We start from the raw sequence: 18,988 nt of genomic DNA, 5'->3' as shown, positions 1-18,988 counted from the left end.
AATATGCAGTGAACGAGTACAATTTACAATACAAAACATACAGAACTTCAATATGGATACAGTCTTGATGCCTGTGAATGAAGAAACATATGATACACAATGTGTGACATTTGTATAAATACGTATAAAGTAAAAATGGTTAAAAATGCGTGACCTGGCATATTTTAGGCGTGACTAATTGAGTTTGAAGAAAATGGGAAGTCACCAAAGAAAACATGCTCAGCGGAGACTTAATTAATGGCGCCGCCGAAACACTACGCTGGCGCCGATGTGGTGACTTTACAAGTCTGTGACATGGGTAGGTTAGATGAAAACTTTATTATGATGCATGAAAGTCATCTTGGTTGGGGAACTTTATTATTCTTGACGGGTGTTTATAAGACAAAAAACGGTCGGGAAGTTAGCGGGCGACCCGAGACCCCCTGCGGCGTCCATATAGGATTTGTGTTTTCTAGCAAGCATAAAAATACCTACAACATTTGTTACATGACATATAAAAGGTAGATATACATATCGGCAGAAAGGCCATACAATGATGCATAAGATGAGGTACACAAAGAATCTGAAATAAAGACAGGTAAAATACATGACGTGATTAATGTACATCTGAAAGAGAAACACAAGGAAAGAGAGGCGCGATTTTGTCGCCCTTACACCTGTCTTTTTGTCAAGGATTTTATACAGTTTCCATATATCAGATCCTGATTCACTGAATTTTCCGGTATGAAAGGTAAGCATCCTTTGCCGTCTTAAATTATTTTCGTGGTTCTTAGCATTTTGACAATCCCTTCTGGTACCATTAATCCGTCTTCTGCGCCAATTTTTTTCCTTCCTCTGCTTATCCCTTTTTTGCACACAACACATCGGTATTAAACCAAGGTGCATAATCTTTTATTATAATAATTTTTTTCAACCATAGGGCACATGTCATATCCTGCTTTAGCTGATGCATTATATAACTTAGTGTAACAGTCTAGACACTCGCATTTAATCCGTCATGCAATCAATCTTATGTACAATTTTCTCTACTAGCAAATCTGAGTCAAGGTTCCTTTTATCTCTAAAGGATATTATTACTTCCATTTGTTTCCCCTTAATAAGAAAGAGGATCTTAAAATTAACTACTTTGTGTATAGGCGAAATACAGCACTCTTTATCAACAAGATTTTGCTCAGCAATGCAGAAAACCAAGTCAAGCATATGGCCAGTAACACATGTTTTCCACTTTGTTGGTAAACTGCAGAAATTCCATAACTTCTCTGAACGCAACTGCTTCACGATTATTTCTGTCTTCAAACCAAAAGTTAAAATCTCCACACACACAACCAGGTTTGCTCAGTGCCCTCTAGGTAAGAATCATAAAATCCAAACTCGTCCCAGAAAATATCTGCACTCGAATCCGGCGGTCTATAAACCATCTCTCTCTCTCTCTCTCTCTCTCTCTCTCTCTCTCTCTCTCTCTCTCTCTCTCTCTCTCTCTCTCTCTCACACACACACACACACACACACACACACACACAGATCTCCTGCCACCAGACTCAAAACAGACTTGCAGGTGTTCAAAACTTTGAAAGCTATGTCCAGATATTACTTTAGTTTTGGAGCAAGAGTTGGGTAAAACTAGCCCAACTCCTCCTCCACCCCTCCCCCTTCTACGCGCATGCAAAAAAGTGTGCGTCGGTGGTGACAACTCGCCAATTTTAGCAGAATCAAAATCCCCCAGCCATGTCTCTGCCAACGCAAGTATATCTAATTCCTTTTCGATAATGAGCTCACATATCTCCAAGGACTTATTTCCCACTGATTGTATATTTATAAATCCACTCTTAATTTTTCTAAAATCATCCCTAATAGCCATGATCTGTTCTCAGTTTTATTCTCTCTATATTTCTTCTTGTAATACTTGATAACATCTTTCAGTAACAGCATGATCAGTTTCGGCCACCCTAAATATTATACAGTTGATACATTTATGATTCTGACTCTCACATTTCGTTTTAAGATGCTCACCAGCACATCTCCCGCATGATTCGGGGGCGTTCACCCTTCGCTTTGGCCTGACACTTCATTTCCACATGACCATACCGCTGGCAATAGAAGCAGATAACTGCACGATATCTATCCCTCACATTGTGAGTCCCCATTCTGGTGTAACTTTGTCTCCATGCTTGTATATAAGTGCTATGAGGACAAGAAAGGTCAACTGGGTATTAACTTACTGTATTTATTATGTTGTTTCAGATTTAGCTGGCCTTGTGCCAGCACGGGCTCTTGCTCCTAGAGCAGCCCGTAAATTATTTATCATTGTTGTTGTTGCTGATTAAACTGGCCTTATGCCAGCACGGGCTCTTGCTCATGGAGTAGCCCTTAAGTCATTTTTTGATGTGAAGGTGATATTAAAGATATGTAGGCGATTGCTTAATTTGTGATTGATGGGCATGCCAGTGAGTGGTGTGAAATTATTTATTACCTGAGCGCAGGTATACATGGCAGAGTGCGGACGGAAACGTGGAGCCCGACCTCCGATTGCCGTGACCGGCACTCTGAGCAATTTGTGTTTGTTGACAGACAAACAAATGGCAATTTTGAGAGACATAATAAATGTACAATGATGAAATACATATCGGTGGAAAGGCCAGAAAATTCTACTCATGACTATTTACACGAGAGTCTTGACATATTAAGGAATGCAATGCATGACGTGATTGATGCGAAAACGAAGAGGTCTGACGTCTTTATAGTAATCCCGGGATTGCACTTAAAGATGAAGTGCCAAGTATTTCCCGCTGCTGGTTTACTTAAGATCAGAGAGAGCTTAGACTTCACTGCATTCAGATAGCCGTTTCTCTCAAATAAAACATCTACCATTTCATCCTTAGATTCTTCGACTGATATATTATAAATTATAATCTTCGGGGATATATTCCTGACATTTTTGACAGTTACATCGCTAATATTCCCCACTTTAATCGCCGCATCATCACGTTCTGCTTGCGTGTCAAAATTCATTACAATCTTCCTGTCATTGGGTCTACTATCAGTAACCTGAATACCACAGAATGCTGTTGCCACCTACTCTTTTTTTTCCTTAATGTCGGCAGATTCAAAAATCAGCAAATTCCTCTCCTGACCTTTTTTACAGCGCCCCAGCACAACTTGACCTGCCACGTACGTGCACTATTGCGTTATCATTACTACAACTAATTTCTTCCTTTAGATTGTTCATGCTCTCAGCTAGGTTTCATAGCGTTCTGTGGTTTCTTTCAACTGCTTCACTAACTCTGCATTTACTGCTCTCAGCTTTTTAAGATCTCGAATACACCAGAGGCATATCCAAGATAAACTCCTAATATTTTCAGTCTTCACTCCGTCCAGATACACATACTTTAATAAGTCTTCATCACCCATTCTGAACCACATTTCTTTCCTACCTCCAACACTTGTCCAATATATTATGCTACCTCCTGTTCTATTCAGTATGCCATCACATACCATTTCTTTCTTTCAGTTTTGTACAGAGAAACTCAAGTGTTCCTTCCGTGGTGTCAACAGCCTGTACACGCAACTGGCACAAAACATACTCATTTCTGCTCAGCTAATTTTCTTTGAGATTTAACATTTTATTCTTATATTCAGACAATGAAAACTCCTTTTGTATTTGGTTCTTAAGTGTACCTTCTCCAGCCATCTCGGAACAAACCTCAACTGTGTCATTCCTACAATTTTTTTTTTTTATCTTTTCCTACACTCTTCTTTTTATCTTTTCCCTTTTTTATTCTACTCACTATATTTTTCTATCAACATACTAAGTTCTTACTTTCTTACCACCTTTACCTTAATTTTATATTTAATTTATATTTTACTATTTCCTTACCAGCATCACAACGTTGAAAAGATAGCTTGTTTTGTTCCTTTATAACCCCAGTTTTTCCTTTTCCCATTAATAAATAGTTTTAACAAGTCCTGAAATGTTGTCTTAGTAATATATAAGTAAAATAACAGCTAAGTCTTAACAATATATAAGTAAAATAACAGCTAACCAAAGTATTACTTTTTACCTAAATCATCACAGCTCAGTCGAGTCAGCATTCAGACTCAGCTGTACGCGCTCCGCTACCTATCTGCAGAAGAAGGTAGTTGTCAGGGGATTCTACACGTAAACACACAAACCAGACAAGAACATACAGTACTGTACATGTAAAAGAAAGAATCCGTATAAAAAGTCAATTTAAAATACAACTCGTTTAAAGCATTTTTCGTAATGTAGCTACTTGAAGGGTTTAAGTTAAATCACCTATCCTTTTAGGTTGAAGCCATATGAAATCTGATGTTTTGTAGGTAACCGTATAACTGTGCACAACTGTGAAACTCAGAACTAAATTAAGCGGTTCACAGGTGTTGTATTGGGTTTGCCAGAGTGTCAGTTTTTGAAAATTCAACACGTCATAGTGGCTGGGGTGTGTGTTTGGGTTACAAAGCAGTGGACTCATTCTCATTACGGCATCTCTGTACAGCAAGTCTTTCACGCCCCTCTCTTGTGTCTGGTAGGTTTATCAGTAGTAGATATAGGCTTCTTTACGTTTAAATGCTTTTCGTAACTTTAAGTAGCCTACGTATTGCCTCGTGAAAGAAATCACTGTGGGATTAGGCTCATCCGTAGTTGACTCATGACGAGTGATTTGTTGCTGAACACCAAGTAGGCTGTCCTATTTTTTTTCCAAATGCTCAACTTGCGGTTTATTGAAGCAGGCTGAGATGTCGCTCTAAACTTCATAGCCGTACAGGGTAGTGTAGTACGAATTTGAATATAGTTTCCTGATAAGTCTGCATGTGAATTTGATGTTGCTGATAAGCCTATTCATATCAGTCGGAAATGTTTGTCTTGGTAGTTACACCCTTATGTCCAGCAGTAGGGTAATTTACAATACAGTGATACTGTGGGCTAGCTTAACTTCACATCATATGTTTTTTAGACTACTTCCCCTTAGGTGGGTTAGTGCCATCAGCGCACCTCATGCGGTGTAGGCATTACTTAAGGTTCTTTGCAGCGTGCCTTCTGCCCCTAGCTGCATTCCCTTTCATTCCTTTAACTGCACCTCCTGACATATTCTCTTTCTTTCATCTTACTGTCCACTCTCTCCCAACAATTGATTTTAGTGCCATTGCAAGGTTTTCGTCCTGTTACACTTTTCAAACCTTTTACTGTTAATTTCCAGCACTGAATGACCTCAGAAGTCCCAGGGCTTGGCCTTTGGCCTAAATTCTATATTTATTTTTGTTTTTATGCATTTTTTACTAAGGTATGATTGTTGGAGCAGAGACTTTATTGTTAGGTCAATTTTTTATTTATTTCTTTTTTAAGTTTGCCAAGCCTTGTATCATAAGCCAGTGCTGTAATAACAATAAAGGGGTGACCCCAGCCAGCGGCAATGGGACACTGGGGATAGCTTTTTAGTGGAGTAAAGCAAATTAGTGAATTGCTCCAACATGAATGGTCAAAAATGCAAAGTTCACAAGATAATGTGTTGGGCCTGTGACCGTTATCAGTCACTGAACACATTGTCAAAACAAAAAAATGTCACAAGGCCATCTACAGAGATGCATCCATCCCTATTCTAACCTAAACCAACCAACCTAACCTAACCAAAGTTAGCTGGGTCCTACCTGATGGTGGGAGATTTCCAACCTCTCAGAACCCCTTAGCTGGCCTAGAGCTGTGTAATTCAGTGAGTACTTCACTGGGATGCATCCTATCCTTACCATAGCTAACTTATACTCTGTCTTTGTTTCTGCAGATATATAAACCATTGGCCTATACGTACAAGTAACAATCAGCGTGAACTGGAATCAGTCGCTGAAACTTGGCAACAAGGCAGTTAACTGGTGGTTAAGAGAGTTAAGCAGTGGAATGGCCTCACTCATGCGCCATCATCAAGCATGTTTTTTCATCCTCTGTCAAGTTGGGTTGTCTGACAGGCAAGTGGAAAAAAATTTTTTTTTTATTGGTATCATGGAGAAATAGTGTGGGTAACATAGGTGTGAAGGCCTGCTCTGTTACCTGGTTGATTATGTAGTTCTGATGTTCTCAGGGAGTCTCCGTGCATTTTGTCATGACCTGACGATTGTGATAAACTGGGTGAAGATACATCTCATGGCCAAGCAGCACAAAAGGTGGGGATGATTTCCCTTCACCTCATGAGTTGGCATAGCAGATACACAAGTGGGCAGTTCGCCATGCCACCAAACCAGGTACAATGTGGGCAGGAGGAATTTTTGGCATACCATCCAGGCTGCCAAGGGCAGGTAGTAGGGACAGAGTGGTCCTTATATCTTTGCATGGGGTAAAGCTGTTTGAGCTCTGAGGAACACTAGTGATTGACCTCTTGACCATTTTGCTAAACAGGTACCTCCTGTTGTTGTGTTTTCCGGTGCTAGATCCTTGAGTTACCCTGGAAGATGTCTTCACCTCTGGGACAGTGTGGATCTTTGTACACTTTCCTTCCTTTTCAGCTTGATCCACCAAGTGATAAAGCGTGTGTTGTTCATCCTGGCAATCATAATGACTGGTAACTGCTTATAACTCCCAGGGAAAAGGGTTTCTGGATCTGATAGCTCTCTAGGTAGACTCTCAGATAGATTTGTCAATGGTCCACGCTCCTACATGTTCCGAGGTTCATTGGATGGTACAGTTTGTTCAGCTACACTCTTGGCGCACAGAGAAGGGTGTGACTTTTGTCCTCTGCACCCTAAGTCAGTTATGTTTCCTTGTGGGAGGCCTCAGGCTGAGGTCTCATACTCAAGGCTGATTTCCTGCTAGCCTTGGCTTTGATGAAGTGTATTGAGGGGAAATACAGCCTTTCCTTTCATCTGGCACTTGTGGAGTTTGGAATCTTGTTTTCGATTTTCTTGGGTTTGCAGTGAAACCCCAGAATCTGTCATCTCCTGATGAGAGGAATGATAATGTCTGTTTGCTCTCCTGAACCATGTCGGCAGTCCAAATGTGAGGCTTCTATGCCCAATGTGAACTGTAAGGTGCTACCTAAGAATGACCTGACCTTCTAAACAGTGTTGGTACTTCTTGGCTAGTATCGGTAAGCACAATAAGTTGGTGTCCAGAAACACTGTTTCTTTCTGGCTTTGTGCTTTAATCAAAGAGCTTATGACTTTTGGCTAGGTAGACGGTTGTATATTTTATGCAAAAGCTCACAAATTATAGGCATGGAACCATCCCTGTGTTTTGAATAACTAATTGGTAATGAGGTTAGGTGCATGAAGCATCAGGCCATCTTAACCTCATTTTGCTTGAGGAACATTGCCCAGCTCTCCCAAGAAACTGTGTTTATAGTACTCAAAGGGCACAAGACTGAGGCCAAATGGTACGGTGGCCTTCTTTTCTTCCTTTTTTCTCCCTGGACTGAGTGCAGATGCTTGTGGGTACCGCATCGTAGAGGTTCAGCTGATAAGATGCAACTCTCTCTACTCTCCTTTTGTTCCGACACGATATACAAACCATCGGTCCTTTACATTGGAATTACTTACGACGAAGCTGGACATGGCTGTTAAACTCTTGAACAAGGTGGTTAGGCAGTAATTACCATCAGGTAGGTAGGGAATACCCGCCTGCCCGGATGTAAACATTCCAGTTTGCTTTCGGCCGTCATGCGTTGCAGACGTGTTTTTGGATCTCTTTGCCTGACTGTCGTTATGCTTTGTATTATCCCAGTGGGATCTTTTTGTATTTTTGTGTATATATTACATGTGTTTGATAATTATTAATATACAAACCCATGGTTTGTGATAGCCTTGCATAAACCGTCTTTCCCCTGAGTCTGTATCTTGGGTTTGACAGCCAAGGGCGCATTTAGAGGGGCGTAACCGAGCAGTAATACTTCTATTCCAGTAGCCCTTTATTTAGATACTGAAGGCATTCCCCTGTATGTCTGGGGATATTAGATTGAGATGTAATGTCTTCACTCCCCTACATTGATCGGGACATAACAAGTGTGCTCCCCTTCTTGGGCTCCTGCCTTCTGTGTACAAGGACATGACTACTTCCTCTCTACTTGTGCTGAGTGTTGTTTTCACTGCCTGCGCTATGGAGAGTTGCAAGGTGGGGGGAGGTTGTGGGTGTTGTCTGTAAGTTTCGCTTCTACGGCACCCTTGGTGGCCTTCCCTCCTTCCTTCTCTCTCCCTGTAGGCTCTTCCTTATCTCTCCTTCGTCCTCTTTCTTCACTTGTCAGGTGAAGACCACAAGGGGGGGGCCGGTTTCCCGTGGGCGGTCAGGCAACCTCTTCTCAGGGGCCTCCTCTCACTGCGTAGAGCAGTTTCCCTCGGAGCTAGAGGAGTCTCCCTCTACTAATCATCTTTGTTTTTTTCTTTCAGGTTGACAGTGAGCATCATAGGCACATCAGTAGTTGGCTGGATATCTCAGTCGGGATATCTTTGCATGGAGTCCCGACGTTCATACAGTGTTGCTTTGGGATCAACCATAGTACCTAGTTGGAATGGCACAGTTCCATGTCTGGATTGTTCCGACTCTGTTCCTGCCAACGTGGATCAGTCGCTGTCATTTCTGGCCTTCATGTATGCTGTGGCACTGCCTCTGGCATATCTAGGGTCCATCTGCTCCTGCTGTTTCCTGTGCTATGCTCCTGTTGACTTGGTGACAGTCTCTGGGCGGCTCTTCCTGGTCTCCTGCTGCAGCTGTCCTGATTGTTCCTGTTGCTGCTGGTAACGTTCATGTGACGTTCCTGGCCATTGCTGTAGCTCCTGCCTTCTGAACTGCTTCCGTAGCTCCTGCATCAGCTGTCCTGATTGCGCCTGCTGCTTCTCCTGGTGGTCATGTCCTGGGCTGCTTCCATAGTGATCCTGCCTAGCTGCCCTGGAGGTTACAATGTTTCATGTCCACCATCCTGTAGAAGATGTCGGAGTCAAGGTGGAGGGAGTCATCCTGTGGAAGCCGCCATCTTCTTCAGCTTAGCTTTGATTTCGTCTTCTGCTGCCTCTTCCCTTCCTCTCCCGAGGTTCAAGGGGGTCCCAGGAACCGAATAGACCTCCATCAGCCAAAGGAGAGGAAGACTGCTTCTTCCCCCTTGATGTCCTTGGACGTCTAGGGACTGCTTCCTTCTGAGGAGGCAATGGGTTTCTCGTTGGCTCTTCCCAACCTTTGGGTTCAGGAACCAATTTGCATACCCCTGGGTTTTGTGTTTCGGGAGCTGTGGGTGCACAAACCTCGGTTTGCACTCCTGTTCCCAGTCCTAGAGCTTCCGCCTCTTAAGACGGGTGCTGCTTGGGCTCTCGTTCGCAAGCCGCTCCGATTGCTCGAGATTCTGTGGAATATTGAGTATCCTGATCTGGTCTGGTGAGTACTCTCCCCAGCCCAGTTCGGGAGCAGTGCTAAAGAAGGGGCCATGGCACCCAGGTGTGTCAGCTCTTCCTGCCGGCACTACAAGTGCTCCCCGAGTGCTTACCAGTGCTCGGTCAAGTTCCCAGCCTGGTGTCTTGATCCTATCAGTTCGAACACCAGAAGAAGCAGGGAAGAGATTCCCTTCGGGAGTCCTGCAGGACTTCTAAGCGACTGACTCCCTTCTGGAAGACAAGTTTCTCTCATTGGCTGTTCCCGCCCCCAGGCGGGAACCAGTTCGCATTCTCCTCTGGGGTATGAGACTCCCAAAAATTGGGAGAGGCTGCTTTTGGTTTCCCAAGAAATTGAAAAGAGCCAGGCACAGAACCAATCTTAGACGCAGTCTTCTAAGACTGGCAACGAGAGCGCAGCCTCGAGAGGCCGTGCCCTCGTTGCCAGTCTTAGAAGTCTACGTCTAAGATTGGTTCTGTGCCTGGCTCTTTTCAATTTCTTAGGAAACCGAAAGCAGCCTCTCCCAGTTTTTGGGAGTCTCGTAGGTTGTTCGAATTCTATGAATCACAAGCACTCTCCTGACGAGAGAAAGTGCTGGGACACGCGCCTTGGTGCTGAGACGCCAGGTGTTTCGATACTGCCTGGCAGCTGCTTCGGTTGCTTGGCCGGGTTTCAGCCTTGTGTCTTGAACCTTAGGGTTCGAGCATGCAAGATAGCAGACAAAATTCCCCTTTAAACCTTCTTCTTAAGGGGCCTCAGCCTCTAAGGAGTTTAGAGTTCGGGAAACTAGCGCTAATTCATGGCAGATGAGTTCCGCCCTGTCCAGTTTTCCGATTGTGTTTGCACGATCGGCTCGGCTCGCTTGCCCTGCCCAGCCCCTGATCACGTTTGCGAGACTGGCACGGCTTGGCTCGGCTCGCCCCGCCTGCCTCCAAGTCCACCTCATACACCCAGTCTGGATCGCGTTCACATGAGTGGCTCTTTAGAAATTTCAACTAGGCTCTCAGTATGGGTACATTCGAACCATATCTTCCATACAGACTGGTATTGCCAGACAGATGATGTCTGTAATTTTTGCTCTAGGTACCTAGCAATGTTGGGTGAGTAGTTTTCACGGTAGATAATATTAAAAAATCCATATGTGAAGGTCTCAGCTTTCTGGGATAGAATAGCAGACAATAATGGAATTGACCTTTTCTCCTGTTGTTGAAGTGATAGGAACCAATGCCTGTTTGGCCAATTTGGGGCTATTAAGTAAGCTGTTCCTTTGAAGGTGAGGAATTTGCTCAAAACCTTCGAAATCTTGGATAATGGAGGAAAAGGATATATCATCCTCCGCTTGTTAGTCTTGTAGGAAGGCATCTCTTGCTATTGCTTGATTGTCCAAGTTTGGAGACACATATACTGGGAGTTTGTGATTCTCATAAGTGGCGAACAGATCCACTTCTGGTTGTGGAAGCATGTTGGCTATTGTTTGAAAAGAGTGGTTGTCCAACATCCACTCTGTTGAAGCTGTCGTTTTCCTTAGAGAGTCTGCTATTACGTTGGGAGACCCTGTGAGGTGAATTGCATACAGGTGCCACTTCTTTCGGATGGCTAGCTTTGCCATGTTTAGAGGAGGTGAACGTGAACGTGATCTCGATCCCTTGATGCAGGACATTGCAGTTGTGTTGTCTAGAACCAACAGAATATGTACTCTTCTGGAGGTTTGAGTTTTTTGAGAGACAAAAAGACAGCCATCAATTCCAGGAAATTGATATGGCACTTCCTCAGAGTAGCTGACCACCTCCCTGCCACCTGACGATCCTCCCAATGACCTCCCCAGCCTGTCAACGAGGCATCTGTGTGTATTGTCACGCTTACAAATGGAGTAGTCAGGGTGACCTGTTTCACCAGAGATTCCTTCCAGGTCCAAGGCCAAAGTATCTCTCCAACTTTCTGATTCTTTTGGTGAGATCAGTCTCACATCTTTTTTCTTGCCTGCGATAGCCAAAATTTGTTCACATTTTTTAATTGCAATCTGAGTATTGGATCTATTACTGATGCAAACTGCAGCAGATCCGTCATGCGTTCTGATTGCCGTCTGGAAACTCTGGGCTGTGCTAGGAAGCTTTTGAGTTTTTTCCTTATTCTGTTCTGAGTTTCGATGGGGAGAGACAACAGGCCCTGAAGAATGTCCCAACACAGTCCCAGCCACCGAAAGCGTCTGTTGTGAGGCAGGATTTTTTCCAATTTATTATAAAACCTTTTGCTTGGAGTCTGTTGACCACTGCTCTTAGGTTTTTCAAGTACTCTTTTTTTGTGGACCCCCAGATTAACCAGTCTTCTAGGTAACCTATTGCTGTAGTTGTATTCCTTCTTTCCTGAGTTCCTGGACAACTAACGTTGCTAATTTTGTAAAAAATTTTAGGGCAGTGTTTAGCCCAAAAGGCATGACTTTGAACCTGTAATTATCTTTCCCTATCCAGAACCCTAGGAAGGAGCGAAAGGGAGCGGCGATAGGGACATGCCAGTATGCGTCTTTCAGATCTATAGAAACTGTCCAAGTCCCTTTTGGAATGACTGAACGTACTTGGGCAGTGGTAGTCATCTGAAACTTTTGGCAAACAGTGCACCTGTTCAGTGTTGATAGGTTGAGGATCACTCTTTGTTCAGAGGAATCCTTTTTGGGAACACTGAAGCGACATTCTCGGCGGCGAATATACACATGTTTCTCTATGGCACCTTTTAACAGGGCCTTCTGCACATAATCTTCCAGAGAGGAGTTTGGTTCTTGAAAGAACCCCTTTAAAGGCAGGGAGCAATGAAACCATTTCCACCCCAGCCCTTTGAGAACAATAACAATTCCCATTGTCATCCCCCTCTTCCTCTACCTTTTCCTTTGGTAGGCATTCTGGGTGTTGTTTTTCCTTTTCCTTTGTAAGATGGTTTTTGGACCTTGTGAAGAGGATGTCCTTGCTGATGTGGCTGTTGCTATTCTTTTGAAGGGGGTTGTCCCTTCTCACCACCTACCTGTTTATGAGGAAAAGTTTTGGAGGTGACTGCAGGCTTATATGATTTTTGATCAAAGCGAGCCTTTTTTTGAATTGGGTAAAGGGAAATTTTGGGTTTTTTGTTTCCTGAATTCTCCTTTTCCCAGAAGAGCGTACACTGTGCAGTTTTGCAGTTTTGTTGGCGTGCTTGCTCGCTGACTTGAGTTACAACAGAATCCTCAAGCAGGTCCTTAAAGAAGGGGTTAGACTGTAATAAAGCAGTTGCATTGGAAAGTGACTTGTTGGAGCCTTCCATTGTTTCCATTCACGCTTTTAAGCACCAGTCTAAAGTCATAGAGTGCTTCCCAAAGGGTTCTCATAAGACTTTTAGCCACAACAGCAAAGGGTGTCCTGGAAGCCTTTTGGTGGCAACTTCTAGGAAGGTGAAAGAGGTTAAGATACTAAGGAGAAGAGTCCTAGCACAGAATTATGACGAAGTCGTCTTATCTGAGATTTTTCTCATAGGGGTCCCAAATGGCTGAGTAGCCACATCCAAGAGGAGCTTTTCCTTTCAAAATGGAGTTGAAGTGTTGCCCATTCCTTGAGGAATTTTTGCAAAACTGGGAGGACTGTGGTGGATGGTTTTAGTTCTGTCATTGGCTCCTGTTTTTTAGTTACTGCATGATTCTGAAAGTTTGTCTTCATGTGGTTAATTATTTTAAAAGTGAAGGGACAGAAGGCTTGGGGTACTTGGTGAGCAAGTTGGGTTTTATTTGTTGACCTGGTAAAGGGCGTCATCTATAGCTTTCAGTGCTGTATTCCCGCATAAGAGAACTGTTTCCTTTTGAGGTTTCTCCATGTCTGTCAAAGGTGGTATCAGGTGCCATTCTGTATTTGGGAATGCTGCCCTTTTCCTAAACTCCACATATACCTTCGATCATGGTTTTTCTCTCATTAATTAGATACTTACCATCATGAGAGAAAATACACATTGAAGAGCCTCGCCAAGGATTATCAGTATCATTAAGGGAGAATATTGGATCCCCTGTTATGTTTTAATCTGAAGCTTTGTGGTCCGAACTGGCCATTTTCTTGGTTCCAGTTGGAATTCTAACCTTGGACCTTGTTTGGTCAGAGTTTGTTTCCACTCTCCCTTTTCGGTTGCAGGATGCAGTACTTTTACACTTTGGAGTGTACGTCCCTGACTTGATTTCTTTAATGTCCTGTTCAAAATCATGCAATATGTCCATTATATATCGCTGCTCTGTGGCAAGAACATCTTTGATATTACTCATAATTTCCTTACGGAACTGATCAAGTGCTGCAAACTGTTTATCCTTTTTGGGGAGCTTGCATAATCTGACTGAGCATCCACAGCTGAACTGTGACTGCCTGTTACCCAGAGGGCAGATGTCCTGGTGAGTTAGTATACCACTCCGAAAATGTCATTTCAATGGGGTTAAGTGAATCCCTGTATCCCTGTTGGGGGAAGGATTCTGAACAGCTTCTGAAATCTGCATGGGGGATGGAATTCCTTCTGGAAAGTTTCTCCCTTGGTTAGCTGAAGGTTGTGTCCCTGATCCCTCTGGGTTCAGCAAGGTCATTTCGGTAGTAATATTAACTTCATTTGTAAGAAAATCACCTCCAAGAGGAACTTCCTCTATTTCCTCCACAGGGTTAATCTGGGAGGTAATGGGGACTGATGTTACTGGGTTTTGGGCCAAATATAGACCTTCTGAGAAGGGGTTAAATATTTGCTGTCGGAGTTCTGCGACAGCTTAAAACGACCTGTTTCATCCTTAAAACTTGCTGCCAAGAGCACACCACAAATTTCGCACATATCTGGTGACTAAGCAAACTGTCTTGTTTTTTACAAGGACTATGCTTATATCAGGTGGAATGGGCCTCACCCACTGGCAAAAAGTGAATCGATCAATTTGCTACGGAACACTTGAGCTGAAGATCCTGCATAATGGTGCCCTGTAGTGAAAACACCAAGTTGTTATTAGAAACTAATTGTATAAGTTGTTTTTAGTAACAGACACTTTTGTAAATCCCTGTATCGTTAGCATATTACTTCTTACAGGTTAATTTGATTACTAGTGTGTAAATGTAATACGCTTTATAAAATATCTATGTCAACCCAAACCCTGTGAGGCTTAGGTTAATTTTGCCTATGTGAAATTTTAATTCTAAATTGTCATGCCATTCAGACTAATTATCTGTTAACTAATTTGTTCAACTAACCCAAGCTACTGTTTTATATGGCTTAGGTTAATCCTTCTAGTATAATCTACATTAATCTAAGCATAGAAGATTTCTTAGAGGATTTTCGCTTAACTTGTTCTAAGCCGCTTCTTTTTTCCAGGTTTATTTAAAACCTAAGCAATGCAAAAATCAGTCCTCTTATAACGTGGTTTTCTGTTTTATACAGCCGAGACTACCCTTTTGTCTGATAATCAGCCACACGGTTTCTAAATTGACAGCAGGATATTCCCTTAAAAGGGATTCCTACTTAATCTGGTTAGGTTATTGCTTGTTCTAGGTTTATATCACTTGTAAGAGTATAAGCTACATAAGACCTCACCAGTGTTCTTAATCCTAGAATATTGTTTACGTGTACTCCCAAGCTTATTTGTTCTTTCTTAGCCTAGTATAGGGTATTACCTAATCCAGATTTTTATAGATCACACTCAAATATATAGGCTACATAAAACCAGCAACTTACTAATATGTAAACATATAGTTAGGCTACTATTTTTGTCTAACACAGGTTGTTTGATATCCAATCCTAGGTTAGGTTGTTTGGTCTACTATATAAAATAGTAACCCAATAATATATAATCTTATAGCTAGGCTATTACTTACCCTAATGTAGGATACTGCCTAATCCGGATTATTTAATTCACAATTAAGGGTATGGTTATGTAAAACACAATTGCCTTAGTATGTAGCCTTAAGGCTAGGGTACCATCTCATTTGGCACAAGTTACTATTTTCATCTAGTCCTAGATTACATGGTCTAGGATAATGGTTTAGTCCAATAATTGGCTGTTTTATAAAAGTTTATCACTTAACCTAATATAAGATACTGCCTAGTCCTGGATTATTTTAGATCATGTTTAAGTATACAGGCTATTTAAAGGGAAAAATTCTGTAGCCTGTTATCAAATTCTAGGGTTCTTGGCATAAACTAGGCTGCTGCCTAGGATCATAGAGGAATATGTCTTAAAAGGTTCTTATTTACCATAATTTATGTTACTACCTAATCCAGTTTATTTAAATCACCTTTAGGATATGTAATCCGAGGTTATAGGCCACAGACAACATCTACTATATTCTAAATTATTCACACTGAATTTGTTAGGCTACCATCTTATGTAGGCTACTGCCTAGGCTATTGTAGACATCGTTATCTGAAAGGATTATCTAAATCAATAATTAATTGTTGAACATTTCTTTAGTCAAAACTTCTAAATAGAATGATACAAAATTCAAATTTTTTGGCCTTTTGCAAATAACAGAGATCATGAGAGAGCACTGACCATGTGCTCGGAAAACAAAGTCTGGTTTCCGGCTTCCTTACACAAAATAAACACTTGTTCCACAGTTTAAACTAACAATTTTTAACTGGAGCTTAAAAATAAGCACTTAACTTTCAAGTTTAAATGTTTCCATGGTTCTCGCTGATGAAAAAATTTGAAATCAAAGTGATTCTGTGAGGAGCACTGAATTGTCGTGCGCACTACTTTGACTAGTAGAGGGTAATGGAGCTGGTCTTTTGCCTGCCCTAGTCGTAAACAAGATGGCAGACACGCATGTGCAATAGTCACTTCTTACGGTTTTTGATGTAGGAAAAACTGGGTTCAGCTTTGCTGAAGATAAGGGAAAATGCCCTCTTACCGTTGAGTCCATTATACTCTATCACGTCACAGTGTTTTCAATACGACATAATACCCGGCTACAAGACCAGGCTAAAAGATACTTCTTTGGTACTAGTTTAGTCACCATGGAGCGCTAGCGTACCATGAGGGGTAACTCCTTGAGGACAAAACTAGCGACTACGATAAAAAAATATGCTTTTTACTATTCAGGGGGAACTAGTAATTGTTGAAAATGTTTAGCCATTTTTACCAGGAAAAAGTCTAAGGCTATAGTATGATTGTCATTTGGGTACTTTATTATACTGTAGATGGTTTTTATATCCAGTTCAAACATGTTAAAGTACCTAGATAATTAATGTTTATAGAGATTACAGAATTTGCTTTAAACATTTTTTGTAAGTTTTACTTTGTTTTTTCTTACAGGGTTCTTGTTTGACAACACTTCATACTTTGAGAATACAGTATTCAAAAGACTGTTGCTGATTGCAGCCAAAAATGTCAGGAGAAGAGATGATTGTAGTTGTAACCGGAGGTTCTGGTTTAGTTGGTCAGGCCATTAAGAAAGTTGTTGAGGAGGAAAATCGCCCAAATGAAAAATGGATATTTCTTAGCTCTAAGGATGGAGATTTAAAGTAAGTTTTTCATTTTATAGGATATTTAGTAACTTGAAATAAGTACCTCTTTACTGCTTAACAAGTTGTTGCATTCTGATATAATTTTTCAGATAGACTTAAGCTGAATGATCTTCAAATGTTATCTTTTTAAAAATTCCTCTTTACAGATATCCTCATGCACTGTCTGTTCATGCAAAATGTTATTTGCCAGACATTGTAAATCAAACCAAGCACTTTAGTGCTCTTAATTTATTGCTTGATTATAATCAACGTTGCCATTTATCTTCTGTCTCCATGTCAGAACTGTGGTTTTTTCAGTTTTACTGTTTTATTACTGCTTTCTCCCACTATCTCTACAGAGGTCTGACTAATAGCAAAATTTTAAGAGTGCATAATGCAGATTTCAAGGCCACTGTTTTATGACAAACCCATCAATTATAATTATCCCTCTCTCTTGCATTCCTTTAGGCATATAATTTCTGACCTATTGCATACTGGAAAAGAATAGCTTGAAAACCACTTACTGACTATGTGAACATCACACTTTTGAGCCAGTGGTAGAATGGTACTACTGGCCTCATTATTTTGGATGTCTCCATTAGGACAGAGCATACTTTTAGTTGTTCCGACACGATATACAAACCGTCAGTCCTTTACATTAGGAATTACTTTCAGGCGTAGGCTGGAAACGGCCGTTAAACTCTTGAGCAAGGTGGTTAGGCAGTAACTACTGCCAGGTAGGTGGGAATACCCGCCTGCCTGGATGTAAACATTCCAGTTTGCTTTCAGCCGTCATGCGATGCTGACGTGTTTACGTTCTCTCTGCCTGACTGTCGTTAAGCGCTTATATCCCGGTGGGATCTTTCTGTATTTTTTTTATATATACGTGTGTTTGATATTTACTAATACAAACCCACGATTTGTGATAACCTTGCATAAGCTGTCGTTCCCTGCCTGTGTCTTGGGTTTGACGGCCAAGGGCCTAATTGGAGTAGCGTAACTGAGCGGTAATGTTTCTCTTCTAGCTGCCCTTTATGTAAGTACTGAAGGCGCCCCTGTACTTTTGGAGATATAGTTTTGGACGTAATATCTTCACTCCCCTACATTCATCGGGACGTAAGAGTTCGTTCCCTTCGTGGGCTTCCGCCCTCCGTGCATAAGGGCATCACTAATTCCTTCCTACTAATGCTGAGTGTTGCTCGCCGCCTGCACTTGGAGAATTACGGGCCGGGTGGGGGGTTGCGGGCGTCGTCGATAAGTTCCGCTTCCACAGCGCCCTTGGTGGCCTCCCCTCTGTCCTTTTTTCTCTTCCTGTAGGTTCTTCCTACTCCCCTTAGTAGATCTCTCTCCTTTGCCCTCTTCGCTCGCTCGTCAGACGAAGACCAGTGGCAGGGAGCGATTGGGTAACCTCTTGTAGAGTACCTCCTCCTGCTGCGTAGGGCAGTTCCCCTTGTAGTGAGAGAAGTCTCCGTCTACTAATCATCTTTGTTTTTCTTTCAGGTTGACAGTGAGCATTGCAGACACAGCAGTAGTTGGCTGGATATATCAAAGGATATCTCACATGAAGCAGTCCCGACATTCATTCAGTGTTGCTTCGGGATCGACCACAATACCTGGTTAGATGACATATTTCCACGTCGGGATCGCTGTGACTCTGTTCCCGCTGATGTGGATCGATCGCTGTCATTGCTGGTTTTCATGTATGCTGTTGCTGGAGGAGGTGGCTGCCCATCCCACCGATTCTCCTAAGGTCAATGTCATACTCCCCTAAACCTGGGAAGAGTCAAACTGGTAGCCTAAGGGAGATCTGTGGGGTAGTTGCCCCTTCAGTTGAACCTGTTGTTGAATCCCTGGATGTGCATCATCTTTCATCTGGCTGAGATGATTCTTCTCCCAGACACCAATGGCATTTTGTAGATGAATCACGCCCTTTGAAAAGGCGTGTGGGTGATGCGTCTCATTTTCCTCTAGTAACGTGGAAGAAATCCAAGGAACCTGTTTGCAGTCTTCTACCATCTTGCAGTCATTGGGACAGTCCGGAACGTTTTCCTTCTGTTCCTCCCTTGGTAGAGAGTCAGAGAGCAGCTTCCAAGTATCCTGCTTCTCGTAAGCGCTCTTCGTCTAAGGCGTCTTCTTCCGAGTCCTCTTGCACCAGAGACTCTT

At 42.3% G+C, this 18,988-nt stretch overlaps 1 protein-coding gene across 6 annotated transcripts in view; it reads left to right on the top strand.

Moving 5' to 3' along the window:
* Nucleotides 1-4,060: 4,060 nt before the first annotated feature.
* Gmer (GDP-L-fucose synthase-like protein) overlaps nt 4,061-18,988 on the top strand; it is a 59,927-nt gene continuing 44,999 nt past the window's right edge. Inside the window, exons 1-2 of one of the 6 annotated variants that reach the window (XM_067111233.1) lie at nt 4,061-4,133; nt 16,635-16,843. In XM_067111233.1, coding sequence (XP_066967334.1) covers nt 16,707-16,843 — 137 coding nt within the window. In that variant the 5' untranslated portion in view covers nt 4,061-4,133; nt 16,635-16,706. Of the gene's footprint in view, nt 4,545-4,607; nt 4,786-4,865; nt 4,989-16,634; nt 16,844-18,988 lie in introns of those variants that run through there. The other 5 variants (XM_067111232.1, XM_067111235.1, XM_067111236.1 and 2 more) reach the window with 5 other exon arrangements.

This window comes from Macrobrachium rosenbergii, chromosome 11 (assembly GCF_040412425.1).
Source record: "Macrobrachium rosenbergii isolate ZJJX-2024 chromosome 11, ASM4041242v1, whole genome shotgun sequence".
NCBI lineage: Eukaryota > Metazoa > Arthropoda > Malacostraca > Decapoda > Palaemonidae > Macrobrachium > Macrobrachium rosenbergii.
This window is presented reverse-complemented; position numbering and strand designations above follow the sequence as displayed.